At 39.4% G+C, this 19,564-nt stretch overlaps 1 protein-coding gene and 1 long non-coding RNA gene across 4 annotated transcripts in view; both read right to left on the bottom strand.

Annotated features, from left to right (window-relative positions):
* MACO1 (macoilin 1) overlaps positions 1–19,564 on the bottom strand; it is a 59,300-nt gene that overhangs the window by 10,025 nt on the left and 29,711 nt on the right. For all 3 annotated transcript variants that reach the window (XM_079144641.1, XM_079144640.1, XM_079144642.1), the window contains 2 exons: positions 2,326–2,484; positions 938–1,120 (listed from right to left, as the gene is read on the bottom strand). In XM_079144641.1, the coding sequence (XP_079000767.1) occupies positions 938–1,120; positions 2,326–2,484 (342 nt within the window). The remainder of the gene's footprint in view (positions 1–937; positions 1,121–2,325; positions 2,485–19,564) is intronic.
* Positions 12,187–16,244, bottom strand: LOC306663976. Its single transcript, XR_013764603.1, has 2 exons — positions 13,775–16,244; positions 12,187–13,660 (listed from the first exon to the last, which is right to left on the bottom strand). It is a non-coding gene; the product is annotated as an uncharacterized lncRNA (long non-coding RNA).

Genomic DNA, 19,564 nt, shown 5'->3' with positions numbered 1-19,564 from the left:
AAGTAGAAGCAAAGGGGGAAAAAAAAAAAAAGACGACAACTGAACAGTCCTCTTTTCACTGGAATGACAGTGTTGTCATTCCAGTGAAACAACAAACATGTGATAACAAACATATCAGTTTGTGAAATACCCGCATGCAGGGGTACTTTTCAATGGTATGGGAACTAGTTCCCAGTGTTCATCACGCCACACAATCCACATAGAACTATCTTTCTCTCTCTCTTTTTTGGTACTGGGGATGGAACCCATGGGTGCTTTACCACTGACCTACATCCCAGCCCTCTTAATTTATTTTGAAGCAGGGTCTCATTAAGTTGCTTAGGGCCTTGCTATGAGCCTGAGGCTGGTTTCAAACTTGTGATCCTCCCACCTCAGCCTACAGAGTAGCTGGGATTATAGTCATGTGCCACCATGCCTGGCGCGGCACTCCACAAATCTAACGGATATGTATTTCACCTTTTTTTCATCTATTTGATAGTTTGCTGATATACAACAAAGACATGAGCAGTTAGTACACAGTGCCTGAGTAACCAAGATTCTACCTTTCTTCCATTTTAAGATAAAAACTCAGAAACATCCACACTTAAGAATGAAAGGCAATGACAGCCTTATAAAGGTAATAAAATTACAGATGGGATCTCTCAACACATTTAGTAATTATCAGTATTCCTGAAAGTAACTAGAAGCATTCTATAAGCGGCACATGGTCCAGTGATACCAAGACCACTTTATAAGTGAGGTCACTGAGGAACGAAGTCATTACAAAACACACAAGCTGACCCAGATGGAGGTGAAACCAGCTAATGAAACAGTCTTTAAAAGCAATCTACTCATGTGAGATTGTGCTTTGTCCAATTCTACTCTTGGCACCAAATTCTCATATGTCTTGGGACAAGGAAAGCCAACCTGGATTAAAACTCAGGTGACAGAGACTTACCTAGATGCAGCAGCAAATGCAACAGCCCGTGCAGCAGTGGCTTCTTCTAACTTCTTCCTTTTTTTTTCCTCCATTAACTGTTTTTCTACAAAACTTCGGGCTTCCTGCTCAGCTTTTAGCTTTTTCTCCAACTGGCTGATATTCTGCTTGTCTTTCTGCTTCATTTGCACAGCATTATGTAACCTATATGGAAACAATTGTCATACAGAGTCCTGACAATTAGAAACACCCTTGAGAAATATGGCTTCTTTTTCTCTTTTTAAAGTCAAGTAGAAGGTATGAACAGCAAACCTTAAATGTGCCTGGGGAAAACACATTGTCAATATTATTTAACAATTCCTAAACATTAACAAACAAGTTCCTTATAAGCCCCCAAATCAGTCCTACCTTCTGTTTTGTTAAGGTAAGTGATCTATAGCAGAGAGTCCAGAACATAGGACACAAGAAGTTTCTAATAGAGGGGAGATCACTGTAGAACTAATTCCAATGTCCCGGAGCACCGTCAAAGAACTCTGGTGTGGAAATTTAAAAAACCACCACTGCTGGGACCAGTTTCACTGAAATTGAAGTAAGGGCAAAAGGGAGAAGGTCTTTCTTATCCTGACTACGATCATGATGTGACCTACTGCAGACTTCTCTTTCCAACTGTCAGACATTTTCTCAGTGTCCCCAAATCAGTCTCTTAAAATCATTCATAGCTTTATATATCAACATGAAGTGAGCTTATCTCTAGAATGTTCCCTCCATATCCATGCTAGAACCACCAAAAACGCTGGTCAGAAGCAATGGAGAAGGTTGTTTTGGTTTTTTATTTTTTTGCCTGTAATGCTCTAATTCTGAAGTCACATTAAAAAAATGTGGGACTCCTCTCCCAACAGGAAAAGCCCCAGAGTCTAGAATTGTAATCACTATAATGGGCATACATTGCTTAAGTATTAAAAAAAAAAAAAAAAAGACAGCTCCACATTGAGCCAAGTAATTCTAGAATGAATTAATGGAAAGCTTAAGAGAATTCACCCAGATCTGGCTTTTTGACTGTCTCCTTAAGAAGATCAAAGTTCAATGACTCTTTTTAGTTCTGTAAGTCAAAGTAAATATCAGCTGATCCTCTGGAAATTTTCACTCAGAGGGACAAGATTTTCCAACTACTTCTTATCAACTTATCATGAAAACTAAATTATTAAATGAGAAGGACAAAATATAATATGAATAAACTTTTGTTACAATGAAGTAAGTTTTTATAGATTTCATAAAACATTGAACATCTGGTACTAAATTAAATATCTTAAACACTGCACTTGATAATTCCTCTGCCAGGTTCCTTTGTCACCATGAAGCCTGCTCCAGTCCCTGGAACCTGGGGATTTGGAGGCGGGAGGCGCACGTACTTGTTCTGCAGCAGCTCGTTCTCCTGCCGGAGCTGGCCCATCTCCGCACGCATCCCTCGCTCAGTGCTCGAGAGAGAGCTGATCTGACTGCGGAGCTCTTGTTCCACTTGCCTGCTGGCTTGCAGGTCAGCCTTTAACTTCTTAATGTCCTGTTCCAGCCTAGCAGAAGGAGAAATGCAGCATTATCCTCTGGGAGGGGACCCCCCCCAGGGCTGGGCGAGGGAGCCTGCCTGTGACCCTAGGTAGCTGGGAGGATGGCAACTGTCCCACTGGACTCCCCTATGAGCTCCGCTTCGCTTTACCACATGATACCGCCTAGCTCCCCCCTCTTCTCACTAAGAGTAACTTGATTTTTCCCAAATGTGTGTGACACTGATGGGTAAGGATGGTACATGTGTGTATCTGAGCTGCTGATAAAGGATGAGAGAGGGCAGAAAGTGTGGCTGAAGGATAAGGCGCCCTCCCTGGTGACTCTCCCATGCTTCTCAGAAAGGTGAACATGTAGAACAGCCACCATTTACAGCCTGAGACACTCTAACAGCTCAGACTCTATCATCTGAAATTCCCTCCCACCCTGCGCCTAGAAGAAAACAATGTTCATGTCAACCTTCTGAAAATTGCTAGGCTTCTTGCTAAGAAATGTTCACACTTGTGGAGACTGTGGAGAAAAATGAAAAAAAAAAAAAAAAAAAAGAAAAGAAAGAAACAACTTATATGCTCTAAAAATCATGGAAAAATTCCGTCTATGAAATGAAGCCTGTCTTAACTGCAATTCCTAACTCCCAACTCCATCTATTTTCTTGACTATAACAACAGTTTCATTTTAGGGACCTATATATGAACAGGTAGTAAAATGTCAAAAAAAAAAAAAAAAGGTACAGGACTGGGGCTATAGCTCAGTTGGTAGAGTGCTTGCCTTGCAAGCACAAGGCCTTGGGTTCAAATCCCCAGCACCACAAAAAAAAAGTACAAAATCAAGTCCCTCTCTTCATAGGAGGGCTTTAAAATTTCACTAGGGGCCAAGAAATAATTAGAACAATGAAATAATAACACAAGGAGGTTATGATTAAATTCATGCTAGAAGGAATAACGAGGTGTGGTTGTTTCATGAGAACTAATGTACCAGGCACTGTTCTGTAAGTTTTAATGCTATGCACTCATTTAATCTACATACTGGCCAAGTGCAATTGCGATTCCCATTTTTCTAGATGAAGAAAACCAAGCCAGGACAACCTAGCAGCCCAAGATCCCCCAGGCAGTAGCCCTAGAGTTCATGCTCTTCTCCACAGGACAGAAGTGCTACCTGGGCTCTGTGGAGAGAAGGCTGGGAAGGGCTTTGCCAAGAGAATGGGAACTGAGTTGGCCCTGTAGGCTGGACAGGATCTGGAGAAGCAGAAAGGGAGGCAGGGCATTCTAAACTGGGAAGAGTGAGACATGGTCAAAAACTCAAAGCCAGGAATAACCACAGGTATTTGGGGGCAAGTAATTGGTGTGGCCTCTTAGGAAGGCTTGGACTAAAATCAGAGGGGAAAAAGGGTCTGGTGGATAGGGCTTGTGATGCTGAAGGTCAGACCAAGAATATACCACATGAAACTGAGAAGACACTGTCTATCAGGAAACAAACTTACAGTTAAACAAAAATCTCTATCTATCTATCTATCTATTTATTGGTGCTGAGGATCAAATTCAGTGTTTTCTGTATGCAAAACACACATACTACCACTGAGCTACATCTCTAGCCTCTGATTTAAAAACTTGAACATGTCACTAATCTAGCATTTCAAGAGAACCAAGATTTCTGCAGAGCAATGGTATTCTCTCGAAAACCATGCACACTCCACAGACCTTACAGACTTGTTTTACTAAGCAATAAATCCCTAGGGCCTACCACAGTGACCCCACTCACTCAATAATGACCTCCCTTAGAAAGCCCAAGGGCAGCTTTACTCTTCTACCTACCACTAAACAGTTTGAAAATTCTCAAGTAGCCCAAATCATGGAACACCGATGGTCATTTTACAGATGTAAGCCCCAAGTGCCCCTGTCTAGTGCCTGGGAGCTTGGCCTACAAACATGGCCTGGGAACCTTGTGTTCCAGAAGCACTGCTAGGTCTCCTGACAGCTCGCTCCCAGGAGAGGGGTCACAAGTTGACATCAAGCTACACTTTCCCTATTGCCAGGGTTATTCCAGTTCAGTGTACTCCTGGACTGCTCTGAACAAGTGCAGATTGGCATGTATACCACTGCCACATCACCCCTCATTCACCTGAAGTAACCCAAGGGATATGTTCCAAAACAGGTCAATGCTGTCAGTTTACCCCCCTTAAGAACTTTGGCTGAAAATAAGTTAGGTAATTCACCTTCCTTAAGATGTTGATTCAGTCAGAGAATTGCATTTTTTGGTAGAAAAGGTAAAGTTTTAGATGAGAAAGAAACTTGGCATGGGTTAGTATAGGATCTAAGGCCAGGGTTCTGGACTCAGCTCTGGTGCCAACTCTGTGACCCTGGGCAAATCTGTAACCTTCCAGGTCTGTTTTCTCACTTGAGCCTGGCGCTCTCTAAAGTTCTTCCTGGGTTGGTCTAGGATTTCCAGAGCTGACATATTAACAGATGACTGCTAATTTGCTTCTACAGATTAGCAAACTAAGCTGTGTCTTATGCAGATGCACAGGAATCAAGTTCCAGCCCACTGAGGCAAAGTGTGTGTCACGGCAGGGAAGGACAGCAAAACTAAACCTATAGAGGTTACAGTCAATAGTTTTGTAGTTACTGCTTTCTTTTATTTTTAAATCTTTAAAAACCATTCTCCTAACACAAACTAAAAATCACAATATTTATTCTGCATCAAATTTTTAGAGTTCCTAGGAAATTGGAAAATCCAAAGAATTAATACAACTATAAAACCAACATGTGTAACACACAGTTTCTGAAACCCACCTAACACTCAACAATGTGTTTTTTTGTTGCTGTTGTTGTTGTTGTTTTTTGGAGAGACTTTTTAAAAAAATATTCTTTTAGCTGTAGATGAACACAATACCTCCATTTTATTTATTTATTTTTATGTGGTGCTGAGGATCAAACCCAATGCCTCACACATGCTAGGTAAGTGCTCCACCACTAAGCTACAACCCCAGCTCCCCAATAATGTATTTTTAAAATGTGGAACTTTTATGAAAATTTTGTCAAAGGAAGACTTCGTTCATTTTGTAAAAATTCATAAATTGTACATGTAAAGTTTGTGCACAGCTGTGTAAGTGTGTTATACTGCATTATAAGAAGAGGTTTGATTTATTTATTTATGTAGCAGGGATTGAACTCAGGGGCGCTTAACCACTGAACCACATCCCCAGACCTTTTTTGTATTTTATTTAGAGACAGGGTGGCACTGAGTTGCTTAGGGCCTTGCAAAGTTGCTGAGGTTGGCTGTGAACTTGAGATTCTCCTGCCTCAACCTCCCTAGCTTCTAGAATTACAGGCATGCACCACTGTGCTTGGCAGAAAAGTTTCTTTTTCTTTTTCTTTTTTTTTTTTTTTTTTTCGCGGGGCTGGGGATTGAATCCAGGGCCTTGTGCTTGCAAGGCGAGCACTGTACCAATTGAGCTATCTCCCCAGCCCAAAGATTCATTTTTTTAAAAATAAAATACACTTTCACAAGACGTAGAACCAAAATGCTTCATGATTTAACTGCTATCATTAACTTCATAAAATTGTGAATTACTGTTCTCCAAACCGTTGCAACAAACCTCCGCGTTAACACCAGCATTCCAGCTTAATAGTGACCAATAGGAGCATACAGTGCTGAGTAGCAAAACTCTCAGGAACTTTTAAAATTTATGATGAGCAATTTTTCATTGCCTCTCTACAGAAATAATTAGTTTAACCTTAAAGTTTCACTACGTACATATTTTAAATCTTTACTGAGGTAGGCGGTAAAATGATATACAACCTCATATTGGATTTGTTTTTTATTACAAGAATGATACCAAATCGGCATTAAAAACAAAATAGAAAAGCATGAAGAATAAAAATGTAAATTACTTATAATCCTCTCATCCAGACAGAACCATTCACTATTCGCATTTGGTGTACTTCTGTATGTCTTTTAAATTTTTTCATACATGTAAATATATTTCATATTGGTGAAAGAGTACCACATTTGCAACTTATATATCCTAAGTACCTCTCATACTACTAGAAAATTTTCATAAAACTAATTGCTGTATAGTGTTCCACTGTATGGATGTACCATACAATTCTATTTTCTAAGATATGGCTCAAACTTCATTTTCTCAATAAATCATGTTTTAAAAGAACCACGTTTTAAAAGAACTACATGAATTAATAAATTCAACCAAATAAAGCCAGTCAAGTACTTGGACATTTATTAAATGGATAACTACTATTTCTTTTAATGGTATACTTAATTCCTAGGTGGTGAAGGTCAATACTTTCCAGGTAAAACGCAGACATAGAATTTATTAGTATTAAGTACTAAGCAGTTCTGATCAAAAAGTTGAGGTTAATGCACAATCTTCAAATATATTTTTGAGATTTTACTCAACTGTCAATAGCTACAACCAAAATTAGAAGCAAATGATCAGAAAGAAAATGAGCCAGAATAGTTTATAACCCTTGATACTAATTTCAGTAAATAGGAATTGAAAGAATGGAGGACAAATATTCACCTGTAAGTATGGAACCCTTTTATCTTCCCATTCTCTTCCCTACACTATGGAACCTGAAAGGATAAAAGAGAACTTTGCCTAGAAGAGTTACAATCTCATCCTCCACCCAATCTCCACCAATCCCCAAAATATTGAGCCAGGCACTTAATCAAACTTTAGTAAGGCTTAACTGGAAAGTATGCACTTCCTGATGGCCCAGCTCCTGTGGAACCAGTTTTCATCCTCACAAAGGTCTGCCGAGTGTCATCACCACTTTGGATATAGAGAAGGCTCATGGTAAAGCTGGAGTCCATGTGTACAGCACTGTGTTCATTTTCGGCCAACTATATGAGCCTAGATTCTAAACTTCACATATTAGGTCCAGGTAACCTTCCTAGCCATTTTAATGATAATTTAAAAGATAGCACTTAATTTCTAAGGATGTTTTAAGGTTACCTCTGAATCCCAGAATATTATCTAACAAAGACAGGACCATCTACAACAGTGCTTCCTCAGGTCCCCAAGTCAATGGCCAGGCTGACTTTAAAGCAGATTTATCAAGTTGAGGTCCCTTCCTCTTACCCACTCCAAACCTTAACTATATTTCAGCTTTTTCCCCATGCTATCCAACTAAGGCAAGCTGTATTTTGGAATTGACTGATAATTATTTAATTGTGAAAGCAAACTATTTACAGTTTAATAAGGGATAATCTCCTAACTGACCAAAAGAAGGGGGAATGATTTTAGCCTTAGGCAAGTTAAGTAGTAGAAACATCTTTGAGTATCTGGAAGGACACCAGGTAGAAAAACAGAGCACAGTATTCAAGCATCCACTTTTAATTGAAAAGGGTTATTTAAGTATCTGAAAAGGTAGAGAGAAACTGAGTCTAAATGTCTGTAATTCTCATCTTTGATGAATGGCTTGGATTACAGCCCACACCAAATACCATAACTTCACTGAAGTTAAAAAGTCTCCGGTGTGCCCTGCCATTAAGTTCCTGCTTTAAAAGAAACTGTGAATACAGGGGTACCTGAAGGCACCAGGGTAGTAGATTTACTATCCTGTGAAAAAGACGGGGAGCTGTTCTACACAGGACTTCACCTAGGACTGACTGGGCTCCCCAGGCACTCCAGGAGTCACACCCACACGCATTCCAGAAAACACAAGCACGCGTACCTTGGTTGTTGGCTGGACCCTGTGAGCACACAGGGAGGCTGAGCCTCGGCTTGGCTGTTTATCTCTACACTAAAGAGCTGGCAACAGGGATGGATGCACTAGAATCAATCCTGCTGCCAGCTCTGAAGGAAAAGGAGCTTTCAGAAAGCCATGTCCAAGTTCTACAACCAAGGGACTGAGGCAAGGTTCCTCATGAACCCCACATGCCAGCCCAAAGGACCCACTTCTTGTTTTCAGGCAATGAGTGTCTTCGGCCTTAATGATTCCACTCCATGAGAGCAAAGCTATCCATTTTTCACTCTTGCCCATTCCTCAAGGCCTAGTTATAAAACAACTACAAAAATTAATTCGCATGAGGTGCCCCAAGTTTGTTCTCGTGGCATCCTAAAGCCCTCACTGCTAGTGCTTCATGCTTGGCACTGAACGATTTGTTGTGGTGTTTAATCTTTGTTCTGGTGTTTAATCTTTCCCTGTGTTATGTATCTTATTTCTAAGAAGACTGAAAGTTCAATGAAGCCAGGAACTGACTGTGCTGTAAAATCTGAAGCAAGAACTGTTATTTTCTGACGTTTCTTCTAATTCTTACAGATCATGTCACTAATCCTCATGCTGTGCCCAACTCCTCAATGCTCGGAACAGAACAGCGGTGGTGTTATGACAAAGAAGGATCTGGAAATTATCTACAGCAGATCATCAGGGTTTTTTATTTAAATAGCAACTGGAGGACACAGGGTAAACAGGATCTGCTTATGAAGAAAGCAGGTGAACATAAAAGGAAGGAATGAGTTGGTGTGGTGGTATACACCTGTATTATCAGTGACTCCAGAGGCTTTGGCCAGAGAATCACAAGTTCAAAGTCGGCCTCGGGTTGGGGTTGTGGCTCAGGGGTAGAGTGCTTGCCTAGCATTTATAAGGCACTGGGTTCGATTCTCAGTGCCGCATATAGATAAATTATTAAAAATAAAGGTATATCAACATTAAAAAAAAAAAGTCAGCCTCAGTAACAACTTAGTGAGACCCTAAGCAATTAAGTCTCAAAATAAAAAACAAAAAGGCCTGGGAATGTGATTCAGTGGTTAATTGCCTCTGGGTTCAATCGCTGGAAACAGAAAATAAAAATAAATAAAAAAGGAATGAATGAAGAACAACTGCTTCATTTTGATAAGTACATAATTCCACTAGGAATCCCTGGTGTACATTGATCACAAAGACAAGACTTGTTCAGGAAACACACAGCTGAAAGTTGAGCTCATAAATCAACACTCTGTCCTCAGAAGAAATACCAAATACCCTCTGTACCAACTGCCCCTCTAGCTTATTCACACTGATGGAACAGACAACGCATGGGTCATTCACAAAAAAGTGAAAGCCAACTGTGTGCTAAAACGTGTGCCAATCATATGGTGGCACATTCCACCTAAAGTGAGGACTAGACTGACTTGAAATGATGATGTAGTATATCGTATAAATCACAAATTTGGAAACACCAAAATGAAGCTGCCTCGGGTCTCACTGTGGTGACTACAATTGCTTACCAGGCACAAACATCCAAAAATAGTCAACAGTTCTGATGACCTGATTACTAGGTGAAACCATATTACCAAGTACCTTATGTCTTTGCTCCACAAAAGGAAACACATTAATTTTCCTTAAGGAATGGAAAGAGAGACAGAAAAAGAATTCTGGAGGCTTTTACACAATTGGTCATTTAGGAAACTATGTGCAGACTTCTTGAAGCTCTTTAGGAATAAAGCTCCCAGTGCAAAGAACTAGCAATTTTAATAAGGTCCTTAAAGGAATGTTGTCAGATTTGATGTTTTGAATTAACAGTGTTTAAAATGCTCATAGCTGTGGATATAGCAAGCCAAGAATCACAGGAAGATTTGTGTAAAAGCATGTTTGTTGAAAAACAAAACAACAAAAACCAGAAGCACTTAAATATTTAACAGAAGACTGGTTAAATAAATTATTTTATCTTCATGTATCTGAGTGCCATTAAAAACCTAAATCAGCGGGGTACAGTGGCACACACCTGTAATCCCATTGGAAAGGGACAGGAGGCTGAGACAGAAGGATCACAAGTTCAAAGCCAGTCTCAGAAAAAGCAAAGCGCTAAGCAACTCAGTGAGACTCTGTGTCTAAATAAAATACAAAATAGGGCTGGGGGCGTGGCTCGGTGGTTGAGTATCCCTGAGTTCAAGACCCGGTACCCAAAGAAACCCCTAAGTCACTAAAAAAATCACTGAGCTGGGCATAGTGGTGCCCACCTGTAATCCCAGAAACTTGGGAGGCTGAGGCAGGAAGATCACAAGTTTGAGCCCAGTCTCACAACTGCGGGAGACCCTGGCTCCCTAAATAAATAAAAAATAAAAAGGGCGGGGGCTATAGCTCAGTGGTAAAGCAACCCTGGGTTCAATCCCCAGTACTATTAAGGGGAGGGGTGAGGAAAAGAAAGAAAGAAAAATCACTGAAGAACATCTGATAACATGGGAGAATGCACATGATAAAGTTGGTGGAAAACACATATATCACAACACACATAGTTTAGTAAAAAGATCCTGGGAGGAGCTATTTTAAATAGTGGTATCTCTTCATTTTCAGAATCGGAGATAATAAATATGCTGTATTTTTAACATTTTAATTATTATTTTATAATTGGAAAAAATGATTTTAAAAGAGGTCACTGTTAGTTTGCTTTTTGTGGATGTCCAGTGGTCCCCATTATGCTTAGGTTTGCCTACATCACAGGTCAGTTTCAGAATAACCTGAAAGACTTAGTTTGGAAAACCCAAATCCTTTACTTCATAACCTTTTTAAATCATCCCAAAGAAGGGGAACTTACCTTTCTGAACTACAGAATGCCTCAGTTCCTAACTTCACACCAAGGACTTGTTACTTATCAGTTCCTATCAAAAGAATGTTTTTCCTAAATCCAGACTGCACAGTTATAGCTTCTCATCCTGTTATGGTTCTCTATGGAAAGATCTCTTACAACACTAGACATGGGAGGCAGCGATTGCCCCAGCTGTGGACTCAGCTCTACCACACATTACATTCACCAGGGCATTGCCAGATTCTAAACCAGTGAGCCTGTGAAGTCTGTGAATAACGAGGCCCACGACCTGAGTTTTGCTGTGTTTCATGCTCCAAAAACACAGTAGAAAAACATTTTGACATGGAAGAAGCCACGGGTGACCTAACAGCTCTCTGCACTGGTTGAGGAATGCCAGATACCTAGCCCCAAACTATGTTTCTTGTCCCAAGGATATTGCCCCTCCTTCTGAACTGTAGAAAGTTCACACTTAGGTGTAGGGATTCCACAGTAAAGAAATTAGTCTGACTCTGGGGAGGTGTGGCTAGTATGTTGCTTGTTTTTTCAGGAAAGCAAAAAGACATGGCAGATTAGTTTACAGAATACCAGATATGCACTGATAGAAGAGCCCAAAGCACTTGCTATATGAAAGTCAAGTTTTGACTGGTAGGTACAGAGAGTGGGAGGGAACGAAAATACAAGCATAAGCAAGGTCAGGAGCAGAGTATGCAAACTGGCTCATAAACATGTTTTATTTAGCTCTCCTCCAACATAATGCCAAAAAAAAAAAAAAAAAAGTTTTTAAACTAGAAGATTTCACAAAATAGATATCTATTTTCGGCATCTTCAAAATATCACAAGATTTGGCAACACTGGGCCTATAATCTCCCATAGCAACAACTGGCTGAACCCTTTGGAAGAGTTTATGCTCCCAAACGCCTGGGGGTGTAAGACGCAGGACTGAATGCAGATGACGCATCAGGGACCCCAGAGCACTCCCCTGCCTTCTCCTGCTGCACTTACTCCTGGGCCTGTTTCCTGGCTCTGGCAGGAATCTGAGCTGCTCTAGAGCCTCTGTGTGTGGGTGTGGGCTGGGGGTGGGGGTGGGGTCAGTGGAACCGATCCTTTCCAGTTCATTGTTCTGTTTCTGTTCTGAATCTACTGGAACATTAACAAGAAAGATGAAATATATTTTGTGATGGAAGAAAGTTGTTATTCTTCCTTTAAAAAAACAAAAGGAAAGGAAAGAAACCAGTTAATCCTGAGAGTCCCAACAGACTAGAAGATAAGGTATAAGAGGTCCTCAAGAGATATTCAAAGACGGAAATATGCCCACACTGGCTGGCAAAGTGTCCAAAGGTCCAGTTTCTAAATGACAGCATGAGCAATATTTAAAGAATATGGTTCCTCTTTTTTGAAGTTACCTCCCTTTCAGGGAATCTCTCCGATTCCCTTAGCTGGAAATCTTAATTCATTATGTGCGAGCAGAGGCCCTGACTCAGAATTTAACACACAGCCTTTCCAAGTTGTGCAGTAGTTCCTTCTCAATTCTAATCAGGAAACTTACAGAAATCACCGCTTTGATAGAATATGCACCCAGACTCAACTTTATAATGTTTCTTATGTGTACCCCTCCCAATAATTTGTGGGTTATTTCATAATCTACACAACACAATCTCCTTCCCGTGTGACCACTCAGATGAGGAGACATTTAGGTAATCAGCTTGCTTAAATTAATTTATACCTGGTTTCTAAGATTCTATAGAGTTTTCAAGCCACAAAATAGCTATATTTAAGTTAAAAAATCACGTTTATATCCCAGAATATTAGGAGTTTTAAAGACCTGCAATGGTTAAAATAAACTCCAACTATATTGTGAATTAATATAAAAAGGGTTAACTAAGTAAAACTATGGAAACTAAAATATTACGAACATAGCAGTAAATAAATCAGGTCTGCCAACATATATCTGCTCAGGCACAATGCCTGACAAACTCAATCAAATGTATGTTACCACAGAGGTAACATTAAACTTTCTAAATAGATATGACTTTTTTTTTTTTTTTAGTATTTTTTTAGTTGTCGAAGGATCTTTTATTTTATTTTATTTTATTTATATGTGGTGCTGAGTGTCTAACCCAGGGCCTCACACAGGCCAGGCAAGTGCTCTACCACAGACCCACAACTCCAGCCCGATAAATGGCTCTTCAACTCATTTTTTTCTACTTAATAATTTCCAAGTAATTTAGTAGCAACTATCACTACCACTAATCTCTAAGTGTCCACCTTCATAGTTCTCATTCTTTTTTTTTTTTTTTTTTTTTTTTTAATTTTTCGTGTGTTTGGAGGTGCTGAGGACTGAACCCAGGATATTGTGCATGCTAGGCAAGCATTCCACCATTGAACCATATTGCTAGCCCCTCACAGTCCTTATTCTAAAATTTTGTACATTTTTTCCTCTCAATTAGAGACAATTTCATTACAAATCACTACTACATGCCCTGTAGAAGCAGGGGCCTGTTTCAGTAGCCATCAGCAGCCATCAGTAGCTATCACTGCCCGAGTCCACAGCAGCCACAGCAGCAGCTGTGGAGCACGAGGAGCAGCCAGCAGAAAGTCCCTGAAGCCCAAATCACTGCCTCCCCGGATCAAGTTTTCTTCCTCAAACTATTCCTGACAGGGCTGGGGATATAGCTCAGTTGGTAGAGTGCTCGCCTCGCAAGCACAAAGCCCTGGGTTCGATCCCCAGCATCGCCAAAAAAAAAAAAAAAAAAAAAAAAACTATTCCTGACACACAAACAAAATGTATTCAAATGCGAAAGAAAACAAGCAAATGTACTCTTCCCAGCACTGGGGATAATACATGAGCAAACACATTTCCTCAGATAGCCCTGTAGAGAAGGGTGGAACAGAAATGTGGGATCTGAACTCTCTTCAGCTGCCACAAAGACAAAGGATGGTCCCAAGCTGGCAGGTAGACAGAGGATTAGACCCACCAGGAGAGAAGACTAGGACAAGTCAAACTGAGGTTTCTTACGTATTCCTGGCTGAGAGCATAACCAACCCACTGTCAGAGAAAACAGCAATCTCTCAGGACCTCACTCCCCTTGTCATGTGCAATCTATGGAATTTCTTACACCTTCTGCAAAGCCTTGAGGAAAAAGTACTGACAGTAACAAATGCCACAACTTCCTAGAAAATACCATGGAAAGGAGTTTGAAGTGGAAAGCCTTCTAGTCTTTAAATATTAAAATCGATAACAACCTTCTCAAAAACAACAAATAATTTGACACTGGATGTCTGGTCCTATGTAATATTTACATTTCCTAACATAAAAAAGCCTTCCAGTTGCAATGTGATGAAATTACTAAGCCCTAGCTACCCCCCTCTCCACTATTTTCTCTGCACAAAGGAAATAATTCATTCATTCAACAGATACTAATCAAGTACCTATTCTATGACAAAGACCATGTAGCAAGATGGTCAAGAGGACAGGAAGTCCCTGCCCTCAGTAAATTTACATTCTATTATGGGCATAAAAAGCCTGTTGTAAAAATTCAAACTATTCAGAAAGAAATGAGACAGGAAGTAAACATCCCCTAAAAACTACAACTGAGCATCTGGTATTTATTTTAAGTAATTTTTTGTGTGCCTTAAAAATACATCTACTCATATTTTGTAATGGGTTCATACATATATATAATCTGTTTTTCTACTCTCCCTCCTCCTTTTGACAATCAATCCTGTGTGTTTTTTTTTTTTTTTTTTTTCCATTACCACCTTCTTCTTTTTTTTTTTTTTTTTTGGTATTGGGAATTGAATTCAAGGGCACTTAAACACTGAGTCACATCCCCAGCCCTCTTTTTTTTTTTTTTTTTTTTTTAATATAGAGACAGGGTCTCACTGAACTGCTTAGGGCCTCGCTAAGTTGCTGAAGCTGGCTTTGAACTTGCGATCCTCCTGCCTCAGTCTCCCAAATCACTGGGATTATAGGCATGCACCACAACATCCAAATCATTACCTTCTTTTAAGACAGGTTTCCACCTTTCAAGAGAATCTGCTATCTTTCTTCCTTAAGTACTGATTCCCCACTTAGGACTATTCAGAGTCTGGAGGAAGAGTGGAATGGCTCATAAGTAAGGGCCTCTCCTCCTGGTTTCCAGTCCAGGGACTGCTCAGAGCTTCTAGCTCCTGAACTACCTACTCTGCCCTGCTTCCTCCCATGAGTCATATCTTAGCTTTAGATTCTTCTCTTGCTTTGTATCTGAATCTTCTTCCTCACTTTCTGTAGCAACTTGGACTAGCACCTTTCTTGTTCACCCCGGGGCTAAGAGCCATTCTCATCTACTCTTAACCCCAATTCACCCCAGTTCCTTACACAAGTCAGGGAAGATGGAAGGATAGACAGTAGTAAGAAAAATTAGGGTCTCTCTGTTCTTCCAGTAAAGAACATTAGTTCTCGATTTTCCTTGTTGCTTTGAAATACTTCTCTAATATCACAATATAAGGGCTCCCTGCAGTCTCCCTTCATTTTGCTCTGTTTCACAGTTATTCATACCAATTATACTGAATCCACTGATAATTAAAAATCAGTATCTAAAACTATACCTCTTGCAGCTGGGCATAGTGGCACGTGCCTATAATCTCAGTATGTTGGGAGGCTGAGGCAGAAGGATCTTAAGTTACAGGCTAGTGTCTGCAACTTAGCAAGACCCTATTTCAAAATAAAAAATAAAAAGAGTTGGGGATACAGCTCAGTGGTAGAGTACCCCTGGGTTCAATCCCCAGTATCTATCTATCTACCCATATATCAATCAATCAATAAAATGATGCTCTTTCTTTCAGTGGATACATCATTTTAAATTGTGTGCAGACATCTTATATTTTTTTCCAAAAATGGTAAATAGGAAACAAACTGTAGAAAGAACATGACCACACACACCAAGGAACCTTCTAACAGGTTACACAGAGATCTTAAATTCTGGTATCTAGAAGACAAGATTAGATTCAGAAACACAAAAGTCCGTGAACTGCTAGTCAAATCACATTTGAACAATCTGCTAACAGCAAGTCAGGGGGAAAGTTGATTATTTTTTAGTTTTTGCTGTCTTTGTTGCCTTTCTAAAGAGAAACCTAAAATCATAAAATATAAACACAAAGTTAAGTGGGCCAGAAAGTGGAATGAAAGATAACATTTTACTCACCAGATTAAATAAGAAATACTCATAACACAGACTAGTAAGTACATCATAGACTATTAAAACAAATACTAATCAACATACACACTGATGAATTAGAACATTGCACTGTAAATTATGCTGTCAATCTATATACTCTAAAAGTGTTTAAGATCCAGATCTGGTAATGTTTCTGAATATGCATGTAAGTTAAACACTCCTCAGTGTAGATGAATAAGCTGAAATTTCTGAAAGTGTTTACTGTCCTCCATGGAAGCAGGACATCATTTGTTTAAAGATTTCAGGAAAAATCCTGGGAAATGTTTTCTCCACTCTCCCTACCTACACCCCCGCCCCAGGCTTTCAAGTCAACAAATAAACAGAATTCATTGAAAGAGTAAACCTGCATGTGCCTACAACAACTGTGGGGATTTAAGAAGAAATAAGAGTTGAGTACTTGGTATGTTATAACTTTACCCAGATTTCCATGTTCTCCTTAAGAAAAGGCTCTTCCCTCTTCCCATAGCTTCACAATTTTAGAAACTTACCATCACAGCAATGCCCACACCCCAGGAATCCAGGTCTCCCAAGAAGGAAGAGGAACAGAGTCAATGGAGGCCTTTCTGCAGGATGAGCTGATGGCCATACCTCTGGTCTTTCTTAGGTCTGCTGTTGCCAAGCTAAGCCTATTAAAGCATTTAATGGCAAATCCCAAGCTGGGTCGCTCTAGGTTGTCTGAACCAAACTGATTCTTAAACTAGCCCTAACCTGAGCTTTCAAGAGCACAAGTAGCAGGCCCCTGTAATTTATTACGGATAAGTACATCCTGCGTCTTTGTCAAGAATGAAACTTTGTAAAACACTTAGGACATCACCTTTCTAGCGGAAAAAGGAAAATAAATTTTGAAGTTCTAAGCATTTTTTTCTTCCACAGATTTCAGCACTGAGATCATAAAACTGAACTCTGGTGCCAATCCTTGAGCCAATGTTGGTTGTGTGTACATTTTAAAATAAAACCACAAAAACAAAAATATGAAGCAGAAAAACAGCAGGTAGATGAACTTTTTAAAAGCAGGATGGTATAATGGAAAGTGTGGAAGTCAAGAAACTTCAGTCTGGCCCTGGTACTACCACTCTAGCTGGGCTCCCTGTGTTAGCTACTTATCTACAACTTATTTCCGTCACATATTTAAAAAAATAAAATTAAAAAAAAAAAACAAAAAACGATGGGGTTGGGACGAGCTGATCTAGATGTCTTCCAGCTGCAAAAAAAAAAAAAAAAGACCAAACCAAACAATCTGCTCTTAATTCTATTCAGTTTTGTTCTATAATATTTTGTCAAGTGAACTCTGGATACTGGATACTTCTTGTTTTTTTTTTTTTTTTTTAAAAAAAGAACTACTTTAACATCTACAACTACTTTAATGAGTTGATATCTATACACTAAAAATAACACTAAAGAAGAAAGAATCTTCCATTTTGGATACAAAAAAGGCAATGGAATGGAAATAAACTTAGAAGAGACTTTGCTTCAATATTTCTACAGAATAAGGATCACTTTACATTTTGTTAACTTGAATTTCTGAATTTTCTCCCTTACTCAGAAAACTAAAACAAGTAACCACTGCCAGAAAGGAGTCTCACAGTCTTGGGGTGTACTCAAGAGGAAGCTTTGTGCCAAATGCAAACCAAACGGTTGATCCTTTGCCTGCAGGCCTCACAACCACAGGACAGCAAGCAGGCAGCAGTTCAGGTGTCACACCTGATCTGACCATCTTAGCAACTGTAGATGGCCACAAAGACCTGTCTTAGAATATTCCACACCACATGAAAATGAGGTTAGGTTAAGTTGGCAAAATGATTTTGATACAATTTAAGTGCAAAATTAAGGACACAAAAACTATTCATATAACTAACAAAAACAGGCAGGAAAGAAGGAATTGGGAAGCTGTATGTCACCTATTTATAGCAGTTTCATAATTTCCAAGACTCTGAAGATGTTCTTTAGTAGATGAATAGATAAATAAACTGTGGTACATCCAGAGAATGGAATATCATTCAGTCCTAAAAAGGAATAAGCTATCAAACCATGAAAAGACATGAAGGAATTTTTTTTTTCCTATGCTGTGGATTGACCCCAGCAGTGCTTTACCATTGAGCTATATCCCCAGCCCTTTTTTTAAATTTTGAGGCAGGATCCTGCTATGTTAAGTTGCCCAGGCTGGCGTCAAACTTTTCAATTCTCCTGCCTCAGCCTCCCAAGTACCAGGGATTACAGGTGTGTGCCACAGAATCAGGCGAGACATGGAGGAACTTAAAATGTATGTTACTAAGTGAAAAAAGTCAATCTAAATGGGCTATATACTGTATGACTCAAATGATATAACACTCTGGAAAAGGTAAAACAGTAGACAGTAAAATAGACAGCACTGCTTGATAGGGATTAGAAGGAAGCGAGGGATGAGCAGGCATGAGGAGTTCTTTAGGGAAACTACTCTGGATGGCACTACAATGGTGCACACCTGTCACCATAAATGCGTCCAGGCTCACAGAATGTACACACGGAGAATGAATCTTAAAGCCAACTATGAACTTCAGGTGATAATGATGTATCAACAATGTAGGTTCATCAATAATAACAAATGTTTCATTGGGGGACATGTTAATAGTGGGGGAGGGCAAGCATGTGTGGGGACAGGAGAGCAATGGGGAAATCTCTGTCCTTCTGCTTAATTTTTCTATTAACTTTAAACTCTCCTAAAAAATAAAATCTTAAAAAAAAAAAAAACAAAAAACAAAAACCTACATGAATACCACATACTCTGGTGACAACTAGCAGATTAGCTGATGAAAAAAATACAGCAAAAGTTTAATAGTGATTTGTGTTATAGTGGTGGGACTATTTTCTCCCATTTTATTAAGAACTTGTTCACAGCTGGGCCTAATGGTGCACACTTGTAATCCAAGCTACTCAGGAAACGTAGGCAGTATGATTTGAAGTTCAAGGTCAGCCTCAGCAACACAGTGACACCTTCTCTCAAAATAAAAGATAAGGGGGCAAGGGCAGTGTAGTGCAGTGGTAGAGCCCTTTCCTAATATGTGCAAGACCCTGGATTTAAGCCCGTGCACAGCAAAGGAAAAAAAAAAGTATTAAAATTATTAAAAGGGGGAGGGGGTGCTGGGGATATAGCTCAATGGTACAGTGCTCTGAGTTTGATCCCTGGAATTAAAAAACAAAACAAAACAAAATTTTTAAAAACTTTTTTTAAAAAAATTTTTTTTGCAGTGTTGGGGAGATTTGAAATATTTTTTAGTTGACCACTGGAATTTTTTATTTTAAACCTTATTCTAATTTACATTATCCTTTCTAACAATGCACTTACTTAAAATGATTTTCATTACTTTGCTTT

Source organism: Sciurus vulgaris (assembly GCF_902686455.1).
Source record: "Sciurus vulgaris genome assembly, chromosome: 1".
In the NCBI taxonomy this organism is placed as follows: domain Eukaryota; kingdom Metazoa; phylum Chordata; class Mammalia; order Rodentia; family Sciuridae; genus Sciurus; species Sciurus vulgaris.
Note: the sequence above shows the minus strand (reverse complement) of the source record. Positions and strands in the feature narration are given on the sequence as shown.